At 40.9% G+C, this 21,697-nt stretch overlaps 1 protein-coding gene and 1 non-coding gene across 5 annotated transcripts in view; one reads left to right on the forward strand and one right to left on the reverse strand.

Annotated features, from left to right (window-relative positions):
• CEP95 (centrosomal protein 95) overlaps positions 1-21,697 on the forward strand; it is a 31,372-nt gene that overhangs the window by 8,746 nt on the left and 929 nt on the right. For 3 of the 4 annotated variants that reach the window (XM_030800401.1, XM_030800399.1, XM_030800402.1), the window contains 14 exons: positions 1,069-1,174; positions 3,670-3,785; positions 5,750-5,875; positions 7,066-7,259; positions 10,111-10,223; positions 10,412-10,541; positions 11,454-11,607; positions 13,995-14,134; positions 15,619-15,711; positions 16,556-16,688; positions 17,510-17,679; positions 17,787-17,861; positions 19,250-19,402; positions 21,280-21,426. In XM_030800401.1, the coding sequence (XP_030656261.1) occupies positions 1,069-1,174; positions 3,670-3,785; positions 5,750-5,875; positions 7,066-7,259; positions 10,111-10,223; positions 10,412-10,541; positions 11,454-11,607; positions 13,995-14,134; positions 15,619-15,711; positions 16,556-16,688; positions 17,510-17,679; positions 17,787-17,861; positions 19,250-19,402; positions 21,280-21,426 (1,850 nt within the window). The remainder of the gene's footprint in view (positions 1-1,068; positions 1,175-3,669; positions 3,786-5,749; positions 5,876-7,065; positions 7,260-10,110; positions 10,224-10,411; positions 10,542-11,453; positions 11,608-13,994; positions 14,135-15,618; positions 15,712-16,555; positions 16,689-17,509; positions 17,680-17,786; positions 17,862-19,249; positions 19,403-21,279; positions 21,427-21,697) is intronic. The other variant, XM_030800400.1, reaches the window with a different exon arrangement.
• On the reverse strand, positions 15,493-15,566 carry TRNAT-AGU. Its single transcript has one exon. It is a non-coding gene; the product is annotated as a tRNA-Thr (tRNA).

Raw genomic sequence — 21,697 nt, forward strand, 5'->3', positions numbered from 1 at the left:
TCCCTATATGACAGTACCTTAGCTGGACAGCATTTTCTTACAGTCTGCTTCTCATCTTTGCAGGTCTAATATATACTTATCTGGCAGTATTACCTAGAGCTGATCAGATTCTTCAAAATGCCAGTTAACAGTAATGGGAAACAAATCTTTATTATCACTAATCATATCAGCTGTGCAGGGCAGCTTCTACCTGGGACCTGAGCTAGCATTATCATTTACCACTGAAGAAGGAGGGGTTCGAAGGAAGACTATGGGTTCAGTGCTGGGTTCTGCCTCTCACTATATGACGGCAGCTCTTTTAAGCCTGTTTTCTCATCTGAAATTCTTTCATGGTTGTTGTGAAAGTTAAGTAAGTAAATATGTGTAAACAGTTGAGCACCCAGCCTAGCTCAGAGTAAATGCATAATAAATGTTAATTGATGTTATTGAAATGTTGCTTGGTGAATATGGAAATAGAAAAAAATGAAGATGGGTGTTTGAATAGTGAATCTCTAGACATGGGCATGAGAATATCCAAAGGGGTAAATCTGAATCATGGGAGGTTTCACCTGCATATATTTTGAAATCATTTCCCTAGTGAGTTATAGCTACTGGTGAAAGTATGTATTCTTCAAGTATGGTGGGGTGGAAAAAAGACTGATGGTCTTAAGAAAAATTTCACCCAAGCCCTGATGCAGCCTGACTCAGCCTAAGGCATGATTATCTTGGAGCTTGCATTACGTTGACACAATCATGTTTTCTGTCATCTTGATATACCTCAGACATCCTTTACAGATGGAGAGGTATGAAAATATTAAATGGACCTGCCACTAACTTAAAAAATAAAACATTGCTCATACAACTGTAGACCCTGTTTTTAAAGCAACATTCTTGTTTCTTTGTTACTCGAATAATACATGCTCATTACAGGTGAAGATTTGATTCTTTCTGATTTCACTTTCACAAGAACCCTGTTTACCATGGCAAGTTAGGGGTGCCTCACTGTCCTTACCTCTCCCTGCCTCTTATAAAGAAAAAGTAGTATTCACTTAGGGGTTTTTTGGTATTGTTTTTATCTGTTCTGAACAGGTGAAACTGAACAGTATTTTAAAGAATCCGATCGAGGAGAACGTTTGGAAGAGCCAGAAAGTACTAAAGAATCTAAATCATCATGGAAAAGAGTTTCTTTTGGGAGGTAGCACTGAGTGTCTCTGAATTTAATGAAAATAAGTTACGCTTTTTGGACTAAGAATTAAAATCACACATAATATACCAAGATGGCACCAAAAAAAGCTAATGTGAAACTTCTACTAACTTCTCATATTTTAAACTTTCCTGAGGGAGTTTTAAGAACCTTGAGTTACATATAATACCTAAGTCTTAGTATCAACTACCTGCTCATTTTTATATTTTTCTTTTTTGAGATGGAGTCTCATTCTGTCGCCCAGGCTGGAGTGCAGTGGCATGATCTTGGCTCACTGCAAACTGCTTCCCGGGTTCAAGCAATTCTCCTGCCTCAGCCTCCTGAGTAGCTGGGATTACAGGCACGCACCACCATGCCCGGCTAATTTTTATATTTTTAGTAGAGATGGGGTTCCACCATGTTGGTCAGGCTGGTCTCGAACTCCTGACCTCAGGTGATACACCTGCCTTGGCCTCCCAAAGTGCTGGGACTACAGGCACGAGCCACCGTGCCTGGTCCCTGTTTTTCTCTTAATCGTTAAGGTAGGTCATCATCTTTGCAAAAAACTTGCAAAATAGAAAAAGGAAAAAAATCTATTCCTAACTAAATAACTGCTGTTAACATTTTGTTAAATTTTTTAGTCCTTTTTACTATGCTTTTTCTTTTTTGGATTTAGTCATATGTCTGTATAATTTTGTTGCCTACCGCTCACCCCTGCTTTTTTAATAAAGAGACAGGGTCTTGCTCTGACACCCATGGTGGAGTACAGTGGCGTGATCAGAGTTCACTGTAGCCTTGAACTCCTGGGCTTAAGCCCAAGTAGCTGGGACCACAGGTGTGTGTCACCACACCTGGCTAATTTTTCTCTTTTTTTTTTTTTTTTTTAACAGAGATGGCATCTTGCTATGTTGGCCAGGCTGGTCTTGAATTCCTGGCCTCAAGCGATCCTACTGCTGCAACCTCCCAGATTGCTGGGATTATAGGCATGACCCACCTCACCAGGCTCGTTTCCTGCATTTTTAAACTTAACATTAAGTGTTCTCAAGTTGTTAAATTTTTTTTTTTTGAGACAGAGTCTTGCTGTGTCACGCAGGCTGGAGTGTGCAGTGGTACAATCTCAGCTTACTGCAACCTCTGCCTCCCGGTTTCAAGTGATTCTTGTGCCTCAGCCTCCTGAGTTCAAGGTGGGACTACAGGTGCACGCCGCCACGGCTGGCTAATTCTTGTATCTTTAGTAAAGATGAGGTTTCACCGTGTTGGCAAGGCTGGTCTTGAACTCCTGACCTCAAGTGATCCGCCTGCCTCAGCCTCCGAAAGTGGTGGGATTACAGGCGTGAGCCACTGCGCCCGGCCTCAAGTTGTTAAATTCTTTGTAATAATTTGTAATCACTGTATAACATCATTCATGTGGATGCTTCATAAATTACTAAGCCATTCCTCTAAAGTAGAGAGTTTTTTTTAATATTGTCAAAAATGTGATACTTAATGTTTATTCTTTTTTTCCTCCTTGTATCTTGAGGCTAGATTCAGAGTAAGACAGTATAAATGTTTTAAGGCTAATAAAAGTTGCCAGACTGTTTTCCAAAAAGGGCATGACCGTACATTTACCAACAGTATAGAAATGCTGGGTTATAGGACCCTCATGAGCCAATATCATTGATCATTTTCACAGTTTTTAAACTTGTGCTTCTTTCATAGAGAAAAATGTATTGTCATGACAGGTTTGATTGCACTTCTTGCTAACTAGAGGTTGAACATAATGCGATGTCTTCATGGTTCGAAGAGCACAGGCAATGCCTTCTTTTTTAGGTATAGTACATTGTAAAAAATGTGTCTCAGAGGAGACCATCATAAGATGAACATCTTTTTTTTTTTTTTTTTTTGAGACAGAGTTTCGCTCTTGTTGCCCAGGCTGGAGTGCAGTGTTGCAATCTCGGCTCTCTGCAACCTCTGCCTCCCAGGTTCAAGTGGTTCTTCTGCCTCAGCCTCCAAAGTAGCTGGGATTACAGGCGCCTGCCACCACGTCCAGCTAATTTTCTGTATTTTTAGTAGAGACGGGGTTTCACTATGTTGGCCAGGCTGGTCACGAACTCCTGACCTCAGGCAACCCACCTATGTCTGACTCCCAAAGTGCTGGGATTACAGGCCTGAGCTACCATGCCCGGCCTGATGAACTTCTTTCCATAAGATTTTTAAAGTAACAAAATAAGCGCAAAAGTGAAACAATTGAAGGACATTTAATGCAAAATTAGCATCCCACCCCCTTCACTCCCACACCGTAGAGTCACCAGTATTTGCTGTTCTCCTATACATTTAATCGTTGACACTTTATATACAGCTATTTCTACCATTCATATATCAGTCAAAACAAAACATAAGCAGCAAGACATGCTAAGCAGCAAAAGGGAGAGTCTTTTCCTTTTTCTGCACCCAGCAGCTCTCCAGGTCCTCAGGGGAAGGGCCCTCTGGTCAGGCTGGGCCCCGAGTGAAGGAGGGAACTTTTTCAGGTGCTCCTTGTCTTCTGAGACGTTGGGCTCCCCTTGGGATGGAGATGAAGCAGAATCCACTGGTGAAATCATTAGACTTGGAGACACAGCACACACCTTTTCTCTAAGAAGTAATGGTGAGTAGTTAAACCTTAAGTATCAGTTATTATTCAACCTACAACTATAAAAATGTAAATGGCATGTAGGAGTGTTTAAAATTGAGAAGGATAGAGCGCTAACTGGACATGGGATTTGAAATTCCAGAATATCCCACTACCCATTAAATATGAACACTTATCTGAAGTCACAGGCATATGGGCAGATAAGTCCAAGGCAAATAAGTGTATGCAAGGTTATCAGGCAATTTGTGGTTCCTGATACCATGGGAAGAGAATTATGGATGCAGCTTATAGTCTGGTCACGCTTTCAGGGTATTCCTTAATTGTAGTTTCCTGAACTGGTGATTGACTCACTTTTTTCATTGTTTCAACCAATAAGTTCGTATATGCAGTGGCAATTTTTCTTCTAGGCTTCAGGCCAGATTTCCAAAGCCTATTGCTTGCACACACAGTAGACCTGGATATCTTTCAAGCCCCAATTTTGAGCCTCCAACCTTGCCCTCCTCCAATCATCCTACTCCATCCTGCCCACCTTGGCTTCATAAATTACTAAACCAGTAAATGGACCATAAGTCTTGGAATGTTCTCCCTTACTTTCGGTTCCTGGCAAACTCACCCTCCAGTAGACCAAAAAGCTATGCTTGCCATTGGGATAGGTGCAGAAACAGAAGGACCAGAGTCAAGTGTGGATATTACAAGAATGTTTCTTGAAGAGAATCAGATGGATTGATTGGGAATGGAAGGGATGGTGATTGCAGAAACAGGTTCTGTGATGTCAAGTGCTATGTAAAAAAGATGTTACTGTAAAATGAATTAGTTATTTTAACATAAGTAGAGAGGGGAATTGTGTTTAAGAGTAATGCAATTAAGGCAAAGGAAAAAAGATTCAGAGAGATGCCTGGCCAAGGTGTTTGGGTTTGATGTGATAAAAGGGCTTATGGCAGCTTCCTTTTATATTGAGATTTAAAGTGTCAGATAACTATCATATACATTCACAGGCATCTAATTTAAGCTTCAATATATGGACCATAGTCTTTTTTTTTTTTTGACACCAGGTCTTGCTCTGTCACCCAGGGTGGAGTGCGGTGGCGCAATCTCGGCTCACTGCAACCTCTGCCTCAGCCTCTCAAGCAGCTGTGATTACAAGTATGTGCCACATGCCCGGCTGATTTTTGTATTTTTAGTAGAGATGGGGTTTCGCCATGTTGGCTAAGCTGGTCTCGAACTTCTAACCTCAAGTAATCTGCCTGCCTTGGCCTCTCAAAGTACTGAGATTACAGGTATGAGCCACTGCGCCTGGCCTGGACCATGAGTCCATGTTTCAGGTACTAGCTAAGACCCTAACTGTGGTGTCTATTCATACCAAGACATGCCCATAAAACAGCCAGCATTTCCATAACCCTGGCATCTATTTTTCTAAAGCAAAATAATGAAACATTGTATGAAACTTTGCTCTTAAATTATATAAATGATTCTGGGTTACAAAATGGCATCTTACTTTTTGATAGCAATTAAAAATAATTGATATTACGGCCGGTCACAGTGGCTCACGCCTGTAATCCCAGTACTTTGGGAGGCTGAGGTGGGCAGATCACCTGACGTCAGGAGTTCCAGTCCAGCCTGGCCCACATAGTGAAACCCTGTCACTACTAACAATACAAAAAATTAGCCAGGCATGGTGGCGGGTGCCTGTAGTCCCAGCTACTCTGGAGGCTGAGGCAGGAGAATTGCTTGAACCTGGAAGGTGGAGGTTTGCAGTGCAGCGAAATCGCTCCATTGGACTCCAGCCTGGCAACGAGGGAAACGCTGTCTGAAAAAAATAATAATGATAATTGGTATTTTGAGCAGTTGGACCAACATGATTTCTTTCAACATTATTTAATATTTCTATTTCCTGAGTACAAAACTCTTGGCTTTTAGTATAATGTTCAGCAAACTATTTTGATAGTTAAAAATTTTACCGTTAATATTTTCTTTCCTAGGTGCTCAATGTCCTAATGAAATGCTGTCTAAAAACGCCTTAGCCTCACCAAGTTCTAAATCACATGAAGATATGTTGTACCCTCCTAGTGTTTTGTCCAAGAATAGGACATCCTTTGTTGAAGACAGTGAGTTGTAATGGATGTTAGTTCTTTACTGCTGATGATCATTGTTGGGGCAATTGTTGTTGCTATTAGCCTTTTTACTTTTATTGCTGTATATGAGATCCTTTTTGGTCTTACATGATCTTACTTGTAAATGTTTGCTATTAATTATTATATCTGAATTCTGCTTAACATGGTCTTTGGTTGCATATTTTTGCATCCACTATTTTATTATCTAAATTCTCACCACTCACCTTTTTTTTTTAAATGAGACAGAGTCTCTGATACATTAGTACATCTATTGGTGGTCTTCACATTATTGGTAAATAACAAAGTATAGTAACTGGAAAAACATTCTTTTTTTGTTGTTTTGAGACAGAGTCTAGCTCTGTTGCCCAAGCCGGAGTGCGGTGGCATGATCTCAGCTCACTGCAACCTCTGCCTCCTGGGTTCAAGCGATTCTCCTGCTCAGCCTCCCAAGTAGCTGGGATTATAGGCGCTTGCCACCATGCCCAGCTAATTTTTGTATTTTTAGTAGAGACGGGGTTTCACCATATTGGCCAGGCTGGTCTCGAACTCTTGATCTCGTGATCCACCTGCCTCAGCCTCCCAAAGTGCTGAGATTACAAGTGTGAGCTACCACACCCGGCCTGGAAGAATCATTCTTGTTTCTTATTATCATCTCTGGAATTTTCATATGGTAGTAATACATAAAAATATTTCTGCCTAACTAGTTTTGTAACGTGGATGAACCATAATTCACATAACATAACATTCTTCAAGCCATTTAAATTGCTTCCAGTTTTTTATTTTAAAGTAACTTTCAGGGAACAGTTTTATGATAATAACATTAAAATTACATCTGGGGCCAGGCATGGTAGCTCACACTTGTAATCCCAGCACTTTGGGAGGCTGAGGCAGGAGGATCACTTGAGCCCAGGAGTTCGAGACCAGCCTGGGCAACATAGCGAGACCTCATCTCTACTTTTTTAAAAAATTAAAAAATTTAAAAAAAAATTACATCCTAATTTAATTAGATTCCTGTGTGCTGAGGCTACATCCCTGGTTTAATTATTTTCTTACGTGCTTTGTCTTAAGTTTAAAAAATATTTCTGATGTATGTGAACATGTTTATATAGGTATGTATGTATGTATATAAAATGGTTTATTTCTTAGAATTGCATCGTAATATCCATTTTAATTTGTCTTACTAGCAGAAACCCTTTCTGTGAGTGGGATTCCAAATGCTAGGAAGCTAGGGGAGCCTATCCGAGCAGCTATTCCTTTACATCCACCCTACCACCCTTCAGAGCCTCGAGCACCCTGCCCCATAGGAAAAGAATACTTGCATTCAAGTCACTGCTCCCCAGCCATAAATTCTACTGGAGAGCATACGGAATTTTCTGGGGTAAGTGGAAAGGCTTACTTTCAGTTGGCTAGAAGTACACATGTATGTGTTGTCTGTGTGTGTGTTGGTAATTGATTAGAAGCCTGTGTGTATGTGTATTGGTGAAGTCTTTATTCTTTGTCAAGGAAGCCCCCGTATTTAAAGAAGTCTCTGCTAGAATTGTCAAGCATATTGCACTAGTCAAAGCATTGCACTCCTTAAAATTTGCCTCTGTATACACCTGCACATTCTTCTTCTAGGAAGAAAAACGAATGCATATAAAGGGAAATAATAAGAGCCAACACATAGTGAATGTTTATTTTGTGCCAGGCGCAGTTCTGGATACTTTAGGGGTATTGAATAATATACTGCCCATAACAACTCTGGAGTAGCTACTATATTTTATTGTTGGGAAGCTGATGTAGAGAGGGCAGGGTTACACAGCAATTACAGAGTCAGGATTTGAACTTGGGCACTCTGGCTTCAGAGTCCATATTGTGTCCGTAATTTAATAATTTCAAATTTAGAAAACACAGAGTGGAAAAGAAAATAACCATCCATGCATATTCTCATTATCCAGCATGAACCACTGTTAACATATTGGCCTATTTGCTTCAGTTGCAGTGAGCCAAGATCATGCCATTGCACTCCAGCCTGGGTGACAGAGTGAGACTTCATCTCAAGAAAGAAAGAAAGAAAAAACCCTTTTTATATAGTCATCCTGTCCTTATCTTTCTAAAAAGAACAGGACTGGGTTCAGTGGTTCACACCCATAATCCCAGCACTTTGGGAGGCTCACGTGAGTGCCAGAGTTTGAGACCACCCTGGGAAACATAGTGAGACTTTGTCCCTACTAAAAATAGAAAATTAGCCTGGAGTGGTGGTGCATGCCTGTGATCTTAGCTACTTAGTAGGCTGAGGCAGGAGGATCACTTGAGCCCAGGAGCTGCAGTGAGCTGTGACCACACCGCTGCATTCCAGCCTGGGCAGCAGAGCAAGACCCTGTCTCTAAAAGAAAAAAATAAGAAAAACAACAGGCAGGTGTGTACACAGGGTAGATATATAAACAGTGATACATTCTCATTATGTAAACATTCAAGCAATGCATTAAAAGTACAGAGATGAAATAAGCATTATTAACATTAGGTGACCACATTCTCAACATTCTATGCATCTAAACAGGAGACTGATTAGATAAAAAGAGGTGTTAAAATGGAGTCATAAGATAATGTTTACTTTTGGGGGAATCATAGTGGGGGTTTTGGAGATGGTTCTGAATTGGTAATATTCTGTTGCTTGACCTGGGTGGCAGTTAAAGGGGTGTGTTTATTTTCAAATAATTCATTGAGCTAGAAATACTTTATTTTAAAAGTTTTATAAAAATATGATTATATTTTAGTTGCTATTTAGTAAAAGGTTGTTTTTTTTTTTTGAGAGAGTGTCGTTCTGTTGCCCAGGCTGGAGTGTAGTGGTGCAGTCTGCACCCACTGCAACCTCCACCTCCTAGGCAAGCGATTCTCCTGCCTCAGCCTCCCAACTAGCTGGGACTACAGGCACACATGCCACCACACCTGGCTGATTTTTTTAAAAAATATTTTTAGTAGAGACAGGGTTTTGCCACGTTGGCCAGGCTAGTCTCAAACTCCTGGCCTCATCCGCCCGCCTCCACCTCCCAGAGTGCTGAGATTATAGGCATGAATCACCACACCCAGCCTACTAAAAAGTATTTAATTTTACTTTAATAGAAAAAGATAATGAAGTGAAAGTAAAGATCTCATTAAACATTAAATAAATGGCCGGGTGCGGTGGCTCACGCCTGTAATCCCAGCACTTTGAGAGGCTGAGGTGGGTGGATCACGAGGTCAGGAGTTCAAGACCATCCTGGCCAAGATGGTGAAACCCTGTCTCTACTGAAAATACAAAAATTAGCCAGGTGTGGTGGCAGGTGCCTGTAATCCCAGCTACCTTGGAGGCTGAGGCAGGAGAATCGCTTGAACCCAGGAGGAGGAGGTTGCATTGAGCCGAGATTGCACCACTGCACTCCAGCCTGGGTGACAGAGTAAGACTCCATCTCAAAAAACAAAAACACATTAAATGTTTCTTCATCACAAGAAGTATTTTCTAAAAGACTATCTCTAAGACCAAGGAATAAATTTAGCCAGACACGGTAAGTCATGCGTGTAATCCCAGCACTTTGAGAGGCTGAGGCGGGTGGATCACCGGAGGTCAGGAGTTCGAGACCAGCCTGGCCAACATGCGAAACACCGTCTTTACTAAAAATACACAAAAAAATTAGCCGGGTGTTGTGGCACATGCCTGTAATCCCAGCTGCTAGGGAGGCTGAGGCAGGAGAATCGCTTGAACCTGGGAGGCGGATTGAGCCATTGCACTCTAGCCTAGGCAACAGAGCGAAACTCTGTCTAAAAAAAAAAAAAAAAAGAAATTTAAAATGTTAAGGGTTTATACTCATATTTTGGGAGGTGTTGTCTTTGTTTTAACTGTTTCAATTTTGGACAGCCTTTATTGACATCAATACAAAAGATAACCACTTGAATACTTTGTACTAGTGATAATTTTTTGGTTGCCCGGGTAGTGGTAATCCCTGAAATTGCATATTTAGAGAACACCTGGCCTGTGTTTTTATTTGAAAGGCATCCTGAGCCACACTTGTTCTCTGAGCACAAGTTTCTAGACACTGCGCCAGTCCTTTGGTGCACTGGGTGTCAATAGGGTCTTTTGACAAATGCACTTCAAAACACGGAGATTGAAAGCACGTAGCTTTGTGCCACAGTTCCTCCCTTCCTCACCCCCAGAAAGTTCATGTTTCTTATTTGTAGTTTATTCAAATCAACTTTTTTTCTGTTTTTAATAGGATCTAGATGATAGAGTTTTCTTAATTTCCAAGTTGCCTAAAGACAGCAAACGGGAAGTATATCCAGCTCAGGTCCAAGGGCCTAGGAAAAGGAAGTCTCCCAAAGGAAAAAGGTAACATTACTGCAGACTTCAGTGTTTACAGTCTGTTTGCAAAGGAATTTGAAAATGCAGGGGCATGGTCTCCAAATTTAGCTGTGAAGACCAGAATGAAATATTTGTTAAAGTATGTATTACAGTTATTTTAAACTAAATAATAGACACCTAGCTATTTTACTGTCAAATGGTCACTTTTATTACAGAAATGAAAACAGAGCTACAGCCTCATCCTGCAATTCACCTTTCCCCCAGAGGCCAAGAAAGAGATTAACAGAACAAGAATTACATGATGTATCAGAAGAACTCTCTCAGCGGCTCTCTGAACTAGATTGGGCAAGTCTTGTTTTTTCATCTATATTGAGATTCCCATGGGTTAAGTGAGCATTTAAGTAATCTCTCAATTGAAAGTGAGGTATTAGAAAATTAGTTGTGTCTTATTAATAGATACTGTGAAAATGTTCCGTAAGTCAAGCAGGTAGAACAGGAAGTGATCTCAGCCTTTCATGATCTAACTAAATTTGGTGCAGATTAATCCAAATTGTATTGAATTCTGATGAAAACAAAATCATTTAACATAAATGATTATGTTAAGCCATTTTTCTTTAAATATGTCTTTATAGTTCCCCTTTGCCGCTAAAGACAGATCTGGTATAAAATTGGATGGATCACTGATTCTCACAAAATACAATATTACAGTTTTAAGGTATCATTGAATGAATGTTTTAAATCCCTATGTGACTTAGTCTAAAGTTTATTGAAACTTAGTGATCCATAGCACTGATATACACCTTTTTAAAACTAAACATGTATGCCAGGTGCAGTGGCTCACAACTATAATTCCAACACTTTGAGAGGCTGAGGCAGGCAGATCACTTAAGCCCAGGAGTTTGAGACCAGCCTGGGCAACATGGCGAAACCCCATCTCTACAAAAAAATGAAAAGATTAGCCGGGCTTGGTGGCATATGCCTGTAATCCCAGCTACTCAGGTGGCTGAGATGGGAGGATCACTTGAACCCAGCAGGCAGAGGTTGCAGTGAGCCCAGCTAGCACCACTGCACTCCAGCCTGGGTGACAGAGTGAGATCCTGTCTTAAAAAATAAAAGTAAATAATTAAACATGCATAAGCATCTGAAAACTTGTTATTAGTGACTGTCAAAGGAAGCTTTTTTAAAGGTCTGCCTACTCCTATGAATTTACGTTCTGCTGAAATCAGTGAAAGATGTTGAAAAGAATTTTCTCAATAGATGTTAAAAAGTGCTCTGGGTGATCGGATTAAAGAAAAGACTGACCATAAAGAAGAAAATATTGGAAATGAAGAGGTAGAGGATGGAACTGAGGAGACACTATCTCAGCACAGTGATGGCATCGTGGAGTATGGGCCAAAGAACTCAAGGCCAGGTACTTACCCCAGAGAGACTGAGAAGGGGACATCCATGTGAACTACTTAGGCAGTTCCATCTGTTCTTTTTTTTTTTTTTTGAGACGGAGTCTTGCCCTGTCACCCAGGCTGGAGTGCAGTGGTGCAATCTCGGCTCACTGCAAGCTCCGCCTCCCGGGTTCACGCCATTCTCCTGCCTCAGCCTCTCCGAGTAGCTGGGACTACAGGCGCCCGCCACCACGCCCGGCTAATTTTTTTGTATTTTTAGTAGAGACGGGGTTTCACCGTGGTCTCGATCTCCTGACCTCGTGATCCGCCCGCCTCGGCCTCCCAAAGTGCTGGGATTACAAGCGTGAGCCACCGCGCCCGGCCTGTTCTTAATAACTTATATTCTAATTTTAAATAGTTGAGAAATAAAAGGATCAAAAGTAATATCAAACACCTGGATCTTCCCCACCTAGAAGTAGCAGGTGTTAACAATTATATTTGCTTTAGCCCCTTTGTGTTTGAGAAATAAAACAGTAGAAACCCCCTCTGCTCTCCCCACAGATCTCTTTTCCCCACCCTCAGTGCAACCACTATCTTAAAGTTGGCATCTTTTCTTCTGATCCTTGTTTTTATACGTTAACAGCTCATGCATTACTTGTCTAAACACAGTATTGTTTTATGTTGTTTAAAAATTTACATCCTATATTATTCTGCAACTCGCGTTTTTTTCTGACATTGTCTTAGAAATCTGTTTATGTTGATACTTACAGATGCAGCTCATTCATTTTAACTGCAGTGTAACTGAGTTCTTACAGTGTGTCACTTTTGTGTGGGTATATATATAGCAGTATCCATTTCCCCTACTGCTGGACATGACTGAGTTCTTACAGTGTGCCACTTATGTGTGGAGATATATATATATATGTGTGTGTGTGTGTGTATATATATGTGTGTGTGTGTGTATATATATGTGTGTGTGTGTGTATGTGTGTGTGTGTATATATGTGTGTGTGTGTGTATATAGCACTATCTATTTCCCCTATTGCTGGACATGTTGATTGTTTCCAGTTTTCATTACTATAAAAATTCTGCAATGAACAGCCTATAATATGTGCAAGAGTTTCTGTGGTATCTCCATCTAGTAGGATTGCTGGATCATAAGGCCTACATTTCTTCACCACTGCCAACTTGCCCACCAAAGTGATTGCACTGTTTTATACTCATATCAGCAGTTTCTGGTTTGCCATGTCTTTACAGACACTTCCTACTGTTTGATATGCCATTGTTCAAATCCAATTATCCTGTCTTCCACCAACTGAAATCCTGCATATTTTACATTTAGTTTTATCTACTTTGGTCATCCATTGTTTCTTCAGAAATAGTCTTTTTCTGACCCAACTTCCTTAACTTTTTCAGTTGTTTTTTACTCCTTCAAGAATGCTCTTTCCTTCTCTTGATTATTTCCTCTCTCTTCCCTTTAAAAGGACTCAGCTAATTTCTAGCTGTACCCTAATTTCTAGTACCCTCATCCAGGAACCTCTTCCTTTTCCTTATTATGTACATACACATGGTATCCTCTTGTGAAAACAGGTTATAAATTAAAATATTATTTCAGGCGTGTCTTCAGTTTCTAGAGAAAAATACATCATGAGCAGCTATCATTTAAAATAGATTATGCAAGTCAGTTTTTAAAAATACATCTTAGAATTTGAAATGTGAAAGATTTGAATGAAAAGCATGTGAAAAAAAGAACAAGCTCGGAAAATTTATTTATAAAGGTACTAAACTAGCTTCCTTGGTCTTAAGGCTATCTTGAAGTGCTTTTCCCACCGGAGTCACCCTCTTCACAACTCGCAGATCCCCAGACACACCTATAGACAATGGGATAAAAAGGTTTGTAGAAAGAAATGGTTCATTAGATCTCTTTGGTAGTGTGCAATTAGGAGGGCTAGATAGCTAAGTAGGGAAAAATTGAGACCGCTTAGACAATACTTAATACATTAACTTTGCCTATAAGCATATATAATAAGATAGATATGTATGCTTACATCCCACCTCCTCAGGACCCAGATAGAGTAAAAGGATAGCAGATGCGTGGCTCAGATAATTTACCTTTTCTCTCTTCGCATCTCCCCCTATCACCAAGAGCACTCTCCCATAGTCCTTTGTGCATAGGAGCATTCCACATGTTGAATATCCAGAGTTGAATGTAGAAGCTAAGTATTTGAGACAGTACACATTTGTATGCATTTGTCTGTTTACCTGGTGTTATCATACCAATACAAGTTAGTTACAGGAGAGAGTCCCTTTAGCACATTCACTCGTCAGTCTCTTTGGATTTAGTAAAAACCAACTTTGGTTTCCAGCATAACATTCTGGCTATCCGGAACTAATGTTATATGTCTTTTCTCTGTTGTAGGACTTTCCATGCGTAGAAAGCCACCCTACAGATCCCATTCGCTCTCTCCATCTCCAGTTAACAAACACAAACAGTTCCACGTGGAGAGAAAAAGGCAGCGCAAGCCAAGAGAAACAGATATCCGCCAACTCCGAGCACAGGTTCTTCCCCATCTCTTGACTACCATTAAGCAGCAGCCAGTACCATTTCCCCTCAGCCACATGCTACCATGAACCTACTGTTGATTTAAGGCTTAAAATACATTTAATATTCTTGAGCGGAGTGGATGATAGAGAGCTATGTGACATAGCTTATGTCCCCATTAGCATAAAATTATGCTCATGAAACTCTTTAAAAAAAAAAATAACCTGGCCGGACATAGCTTGGTGTTCCAGTAGATTAAGAAAGAGGAGATCAGTGTGAGTTGTTATTTTCAGAGTGGTCTTCGGAGATGAGGGGAATTTGAGGTGGATTAAACGTGACAGGCCACTTGAGTTACAGAGAAGATAAGATCAAGTACCCAAGACAGGAATGAGAGGAGGTGGTTGGGATTCAACAACAAAGAGACTGGTATGATTACCTAGGAAGACTTTCCACTGTGCAATGTGGATTTTGAAATGTAGCATGGATTTAGAACACTTATTTGCAGTAGTAGGTTTTATAATGCGGTAGGATTTATAATGGTGAAAAACTAAAACTAATTCAGACGTCTTACACTCATTTGTAACTCAGCATGTAACTTCCACTCAAGAGAGTATCAAAATGATTGCAGAAACTTGAGAACAGAAAAAACAGATGATGTAAAATTTCATTTTATGTCCCAATTATATATGTTAAAGTAATGTAGATTTGTGAGCCAGGGCAGTGCCCCTGCACTTTGGAAGGCTGAGACAAGTGGACCACCTGAGGTCGGGAGTTCGAGACCAGCCTGGCCAACATGGTGAAACCCCCATCTCTACTAAAAATACAAAAATTAGCCAGGCATGGCAGTGCACACCTGTAGTCCCAGCTACTTGGGAGGCTGAGGCAGGAGAATCACTTGAACTCGGGAAGTGGAGGTTGCAGTGATCCGAGTTTGTGCCACTGCCTCCAGCCTGGGCAAGAGTGAGACTCTGTCTCAAAAAACAAACCGTACATTTGTGATACAGAGTCTGAAAGGAATTTTTTAAAAAGTGAATGAGCTTGATATTTTAGGGGTGGCAGGTATCCTAGGTGAATTTTTTTCCTTTTTTTTTTTTTTTTCTCAAGGCGGAGTTTCACTTTTGCCACCCAGGCTGGAGTACAATGGCACAATCTTGGCTTACCTCAACCTCCGCTTCCCGGGTTTAAGCTATTCTCCTACCTCAGCCTCCTGAGTAGCTGGGATTACAGGCATGTGCCACCACGCCCGGCTAATTTTGTACTTGTAGTAGAGATGGGGTTTCTCCATGTTGGTCAGGCTGGTCTTGAACTCCCGACCTCAGGTGATCCACCTGTCTCAGCCTCACTGCACGCGGCTAAGAGCTTGGATGCTCGATTGAGGCACCACTGGGATTCAAACTCAGGATCTCCTGTTTACTAGACAGGTGCTTTAACCAACTAAGCCATGGTGCTGCCCATTGTGTATGTTTTTAATAACTGTAATATATAACCTTTTCCCCTTTAGGCGTTTACTGAAGCATTTGAAAGGGAACTAAGAAGACATAAAGTTCAAGAGAATATTGGACCTCTAAGAATATATGAGAAGGAGGAGGAAACAGTGGGTAAAAGTCTCCATTGTAATAAATGCCATTTGATCAGATGAATGGGAACTGCAAAGATGATCTTTTTAAAAGAAGAAGAGGCCAACAGGGCCTTAATCATGAGCTTTTTAGGAAAAGGCAGGATTTCATGTCATGATACAGGACTTGCTTATTAATAAGGCATTCAGGTTGCTAAAATATGACAAGACATGGTACCAAAGAAAACTAGTGTTTTTCCCCTACTTAAAACTTCCCATCAGTTTTTAAGGGTTTATTTGACTTAGCAGTTCACCAGGGGCTTAAAAACTAGGCTGACAAAATTAAAGAAGAGTAAGAGAAGACAGAACATCCTAGTTGCTCTAGACCTGGTTGTAAGAAACCCAAAACAGAAGTTTTCATTGCCTTTCAAAAGAATGGTTACAGAAACTAAAGTGAAATCATGGGGAAAATGCTTATGCTAAAATATTCATGAACAAAACAGGATATAAAGTACAGTACGGTTACAATTAAGCATACTGCATAGTTGCCTGAGAATTTTTTTAATCTACATGGAAAAAGAGAAGTACATCGAAACATTAATAGTTAAAAAAAAGATTAATAGGGGTTGTATTTAGGGTGTGGGACTATGGTGACTGAAACTTGAAAAAGATTCAGTACTTTTTCAAATTCCAGGGGATGCCAGAGGCCAAAAGATGCCTTTAACTTAGAGTAAATGAATATTAACCAGATTTTACAAATTTGAAGTAAGGTGGTTTGGCTGGGGAGTGGTTAGCTGTTTTTGTCAATATGTAATATTTAAGATGATGTATGAAAGAACTATTAGACCGTTTATTTTTATTCTGTTTTATATCTGCTTCTAAGGAAAAAATATACAGAGGAGAAGCTGTTCGTAAAGGAACTCCAGAATGTAGTCAGCCCTGGAAGATTTACTCTAGAAAAACCACAACTCAGAGTCCACGAGGTGGCCTCCCAAAGCCAAATAAAGCAGTTCCAAGTAAGAACCACAGAATTGTACTTTATGGAAAACTGGCAGCCTTTGAAAGCATGTGCAGTATTCCAAGGACACAGCACTGAAAGCTAACATCCACCAACAGTCAGCCGAAGAAAGTTTTTTTTTTTTTTTTTTTAAATCATTGCCATGTGGCTGGTTTTCCGTAGAGGGCTAGAACTCTTCAATAAGGAAGTACTTTAGGGAGGCCTATATATATTGGCACCCAAGGAATGCCAGGACTGCCACCTGCTGCTCCAGCGTTAGCCGCACTCCTGTGCTTGCTTACTTTGACTGCCTTTTGTCTATTTCTGGGAAGTTGGTAGAATGAAAGGGATGCTCCAAGGCAAGCAGATGGCCTGTCCACCTCCTATATATTGACAGTGCCAATGAGTGTAGAGTCTTGTTACAAGGAAACAAAGTCATGAGAAATGCCAGGCTTCCTGTTATACCCAAAGACTGCTGGCCCTCCTACTATATCCTTTAGACCAGAAACTTTTTCTTCTAAGCACTTGCCTACCAGGAGGGTTGAGGAGTCTTCTGTTTTACCATACATAGAGAATCTACCTGCAGGCACTGAAGCAGCTGAGCAATTAGGATGGACTTCCCAGGACCAGCATGGCATCAATTCAGAACTATTGAGCTTATTTTTATCCTTACCAGTAGTTGGCTTACTCCAATCAGATGAGGAATGCAAATTATTATAAGTACATTTAGAATCGTTCTTTTCAGGATCAAAACCACGTCACTTACATAAGCTTTGATCTACCAGGGATGTTGGATGACAGTTCTTGTCCAAATTAAGAACATCTTATTTTACCTTGCAGTGAAAGTAAGTGAACACAGTCTCCTTCCCCTTATGCTGGAGCAGTTTCCGTTTCTCTATGTTTCTGGCCCAACACTAAGCAAAATGTGGAAACAGCAAATTGCACAGGTTGAACAGCTTAAGAAAGAGGCATGTAGAGAAAATCGATCAAAGAAGAAACTCCAAGATGAAGTAAGTTACTGTCAGTCTTAAGCATAGGAATTTAAATGAGAGAAGAGCTTATCCTTGAGAATTGAGTGAACAGCATTATTAACCTTAACTTCATGTCCCCCTTCAAGATAGAAGAAGCCCTAAGAAGGCATGACCTCCTTACTACCCTTGTCAAGAAAGAATATGAACATAACAAGAGACTGGTATGTCAAGAGCAAGTTGGGTATTATAATTCTGAATTTGTTACATTCATTGCCTTTATCTGTGCTAGCTGGGCAACAGTCGCACAGACCCTTAACCTCTAACACCTGCATGTGGAAGTGTTGCCTAGGTCTTCAACCAAAATTGATAGCCCATGCCTGTAATCCTGGCAGTTTGGGAGGCTGAGGTGAGAGGATCACTTGAGACCAGCCTCAGCAACATAGTGGGACCCTGTCTTTAAAAATATATATATGGGTGTGGAAAAAATGAGCCTGGCATGGTGGCATTTGCCTGTGGTCCCAGCTACTTGGGAGGCTGAAGTGGGAGGATCACTTGAGCGTGGGAGGGTGAGGCTGCAGTGAGCTATGATCTTGCCACTGCACTCCAGCCTGGGTGCCAGAGTGAGACCCTGTCTCAACAACAACAAAACACACAAACCCAAAATAGGCAGGAGGAAGAGCTAGGTACTTTATATACACAGTTTCAGTTAGTCTTTATAGTAATGTATTAGAGATGTTTCCTATGAAATGAAAACCCTGAAGCTTTGAGATACTAAGTAACTTGCCCTGGGTCTCACTGATAAGCAAGGGACACAGCTGAGATTTTAATCCAGTTCTGTCTGTGGACTCTATGGACCCATCTAGGTGCCAAGTAGCTAAACTTAGTGCTGTTTGCCCTCTCCCATCCTTCTCAGGTCCCAAGTAGAGAGCTCCAGGATTTATCAGCCTCCATTATAATTTTGACTAGGAATTGTACTTAGAGAATTATGAAGGGAGAGGATGGAGGTCAGAAACAATCTGCCAAAGGGAGAGATTTGAAAACCTTTGCCTGAGTGTGGAGTAGAGATAAGCCATGAGAACTGTAGTACTAAACAGTTCCAGAAAGACATCTCAGGAACTGCAGATGGTACTTTCCTATGGGGGAAAAAACACTAGTATCTGAAACACCTACGTAAGAGGCTTTATATACATGACCCCATTTTATCTTCACTCCTTTGTCAGATATTGTCTAATTTCCTTAGTTTTTGCCTAATTAAATACTCCTGGCAGCTCAGGCTCTGCTTGAAAGTCTGGGTGTGCCATTTGCCTACTCCTTGTGAGGTGGCATCTGGGCCAGCCTAGCCTCCTGGTGGCATGGGAAGTGAGCCCTCAGTTCCACAGGAGTGCCCAGGATCACTGCTGCCCTCTGCTGCAGCGGGAGGTTATTGGAGCTGCTCTTCAGATTGAGGTGATGAAGCTGCCAAAGGCTGAAGGGCTTCTGAGGCCACTGGCCCCCAACACGTGGCATACTGCCTGAAGACATCGTGATGGGGAGTGGGGCACATGAGAACGCTGGAATCTGCATTCCTCTTGTCCTTACCCTTCTCTTCCTTCCCCTTTCCCTTTCTTAGCAAGACTTCAAGGACTGCATTCGTAGGCAAAGGTTGACCCAATCAAAGATAAAAGAAAATCGACAGCAAATTGTTCGTGCTCGAAAATATTACGATGATTATAGAGTTCAGTTGTGTGCAAAAATGATGAGAATGAGGACCCGGGAAGAAATGGTAAGTCTGACTTCTGTCCAGCCCTGTTAAGAAGGTGAATTTTGTTACCTTTCAGGACCACCTTCTTTGTTCGTGACTCTTGTCCAAATTTGAATCCAAAATCTAAATCGAAGTCCTATAGTGCGGGCCCTGAGTTCTGCTTGGCCACACTTTATTTTCTTACTCCATTGTGCATTCCCGTCCATTCTCAGTCTCCGTGTCCCTCATCTTAATGTGAAGTCTTACTTCCTCCCTGCCTCCTACACATAACAGGTACTTCTCCAGTAAAACTACTTTAGAGGTTTGGGAACATGTGAGAGACAGAAATTTAGTGTGATAACATAACCTCGCATTCCACATAAAATCAGGAATAGTGTCCAGCTGTGCTGTGAGGGGTTTTCCACAAGGTGTTTCCTATGTCATTCTAATCAGGCTGAAATGATTAACCTTTTGAGATCCCAAGCTAGCAATAAATTTTGTTTGTAAAATATTTTAGTAATTATAGTTAACTAAAGACTTGGACATATTTCTAGAGGAAGATACTTGTAAGGCTTTGAGGAGAGGGTAAGTAACTTTTCTATAGCTCATGAGTGCGTCACCATCAGAACCAGTTTTTCTATCCAGAATTTACACTGATGAAGGGAGGACAAGTGGGAATATCGAAGCCCTTTGAACAGTGTGTTTTCTGGTGGCCTCCCCAAATGATCACTCCCCCTCCTCAGTGATGTACATGTGTAGGTGTGGCATGTTTCTGCTCTTGGCGTTCTTTCCCTGTGTGTACATGGCTGCTTGACATTGCTTTTCTGAAGGCTCTAAAGAATCTCTGTGATACATGAAAAGATAATGAACACCTTAGTCATTAGGGAAATACGACTCAGAACCACAGTGAGAGGACAAGTGTTGGCAAGGATGTGGAGACCTTGGGGCTGTAAAATGGTGCAGCTGCTTTGGAAAAGAATCCAGCAGTTCCTCAGAAGGTTACCAAAAGGTCATATAGAGCTACCCTATGACCCAGCAATTTCACTCCTAGCTATATAATCACACAAAAAACACAAATGTTCATAGCATTACTTGTAATAGCCTAAAAGGGGAAACAACCCAAAGTGTCCATCAGTTAATGAATGGATAAAGAGTGTGCATTCATTCATACAGTAGGATGTTACTTGGCAATAAAAAGGAAGTATTCGTACATACTGCAGTATAGATGAACCTTGAAAACATGCGGAGTGAAAGAAACCAAATATGAAAGGCCACGAATTACATGATTCCATTTTTAGGAGGTGTCCAGAATATGCAAATCCATGGAGACAGAAAGTAGACAGACTGGTGACTGCTAAGGATGGGACGGGGGAATGAGCACTAGTCAGTATATGGTTTCTTTCTGGGATGGTAAAAATGTTGTGTAGTGGTGATGGTTGCACAACTGAGTATAATAAAACATACTGAATTATTTATTTTAAAAGGGTAAGGCTGGGCTCAGTGGCTCACGCCTGTAATCCCACCACTTTGGGAAGCTGAGGTGCAAGGATTGCTTGGGACCAGCCTGGGCAACATAGTGAGATGTCATCTCTCCAAAAAATTAAAAATTTAGCCAGGCGTGGTGGCACATGCCTATAGTCCCAGCTACTTGGGTAGCCAAGGTGGGAGAATTGCTTGAGCCTGGGAGGTCAAGGCTGCAGTGAGTTGTGACTGCCCCAGTACACTCCAGCCTGGGTGACAGAACGATAACCTGTCTCAGAAAAAGGCGGTAAATTTTATGGTATGTCAAAATTTCCAAATAAAACTAGTATTTCCAAAAAAAAAAAAAACTTTGTGAAATACAATCAGTATATACCTCTAGTTGGCCAAAATGATTATATTCCTCAATGACTTTATTTTTACGATTAAATAACTGACAGATATTTAAGAAACTGTTTGAAGAAGGTTTAAACATTCAAAAGCAAAGATTACGAGACCTAAGAAACTATGCCAAAGAAAAGCGAGATGAACAGAGGAGACACCACCAGGATGAACTGGACTCCATGGAGAACTACTATAAGGACCAGGTGGGCTCCTGGCACTTGCTTACGCTGTCGTGCTTAGTCCTGACCACTTGCCCTCATGGCAAAACTTGCTTAGTCTGTTGACAATAAACCTTGTGTTAACTAAAGTTTGCACTCTACAGATTAGAGGACCCCATTTCAAGATTGAAATTTAAGATCAAATAATACCTGACCATAGTACAGTATATTGCCCTATTATTTCCATTAAAATGATTTTATGCCTGTGAACATTAAGAAATGTTACATTTGGACTACAAACGTTAAATACAATATT

Source organism: Nomascus leucogenys, chromosome 19, assembly GCF_006542625.1.
Source record: "Nomascus leucogenys isolate Asia chromosome 19, Asia_NLE_v1, whole genome shotgun sequence".
Classification (NCBI taxonomy): domain Eukaryota; kingdom Metazoa; phylum Chordata; class Mammalia; order Primates; family Hylobatidae; genus Nomascus; species Nomascus leucogenys.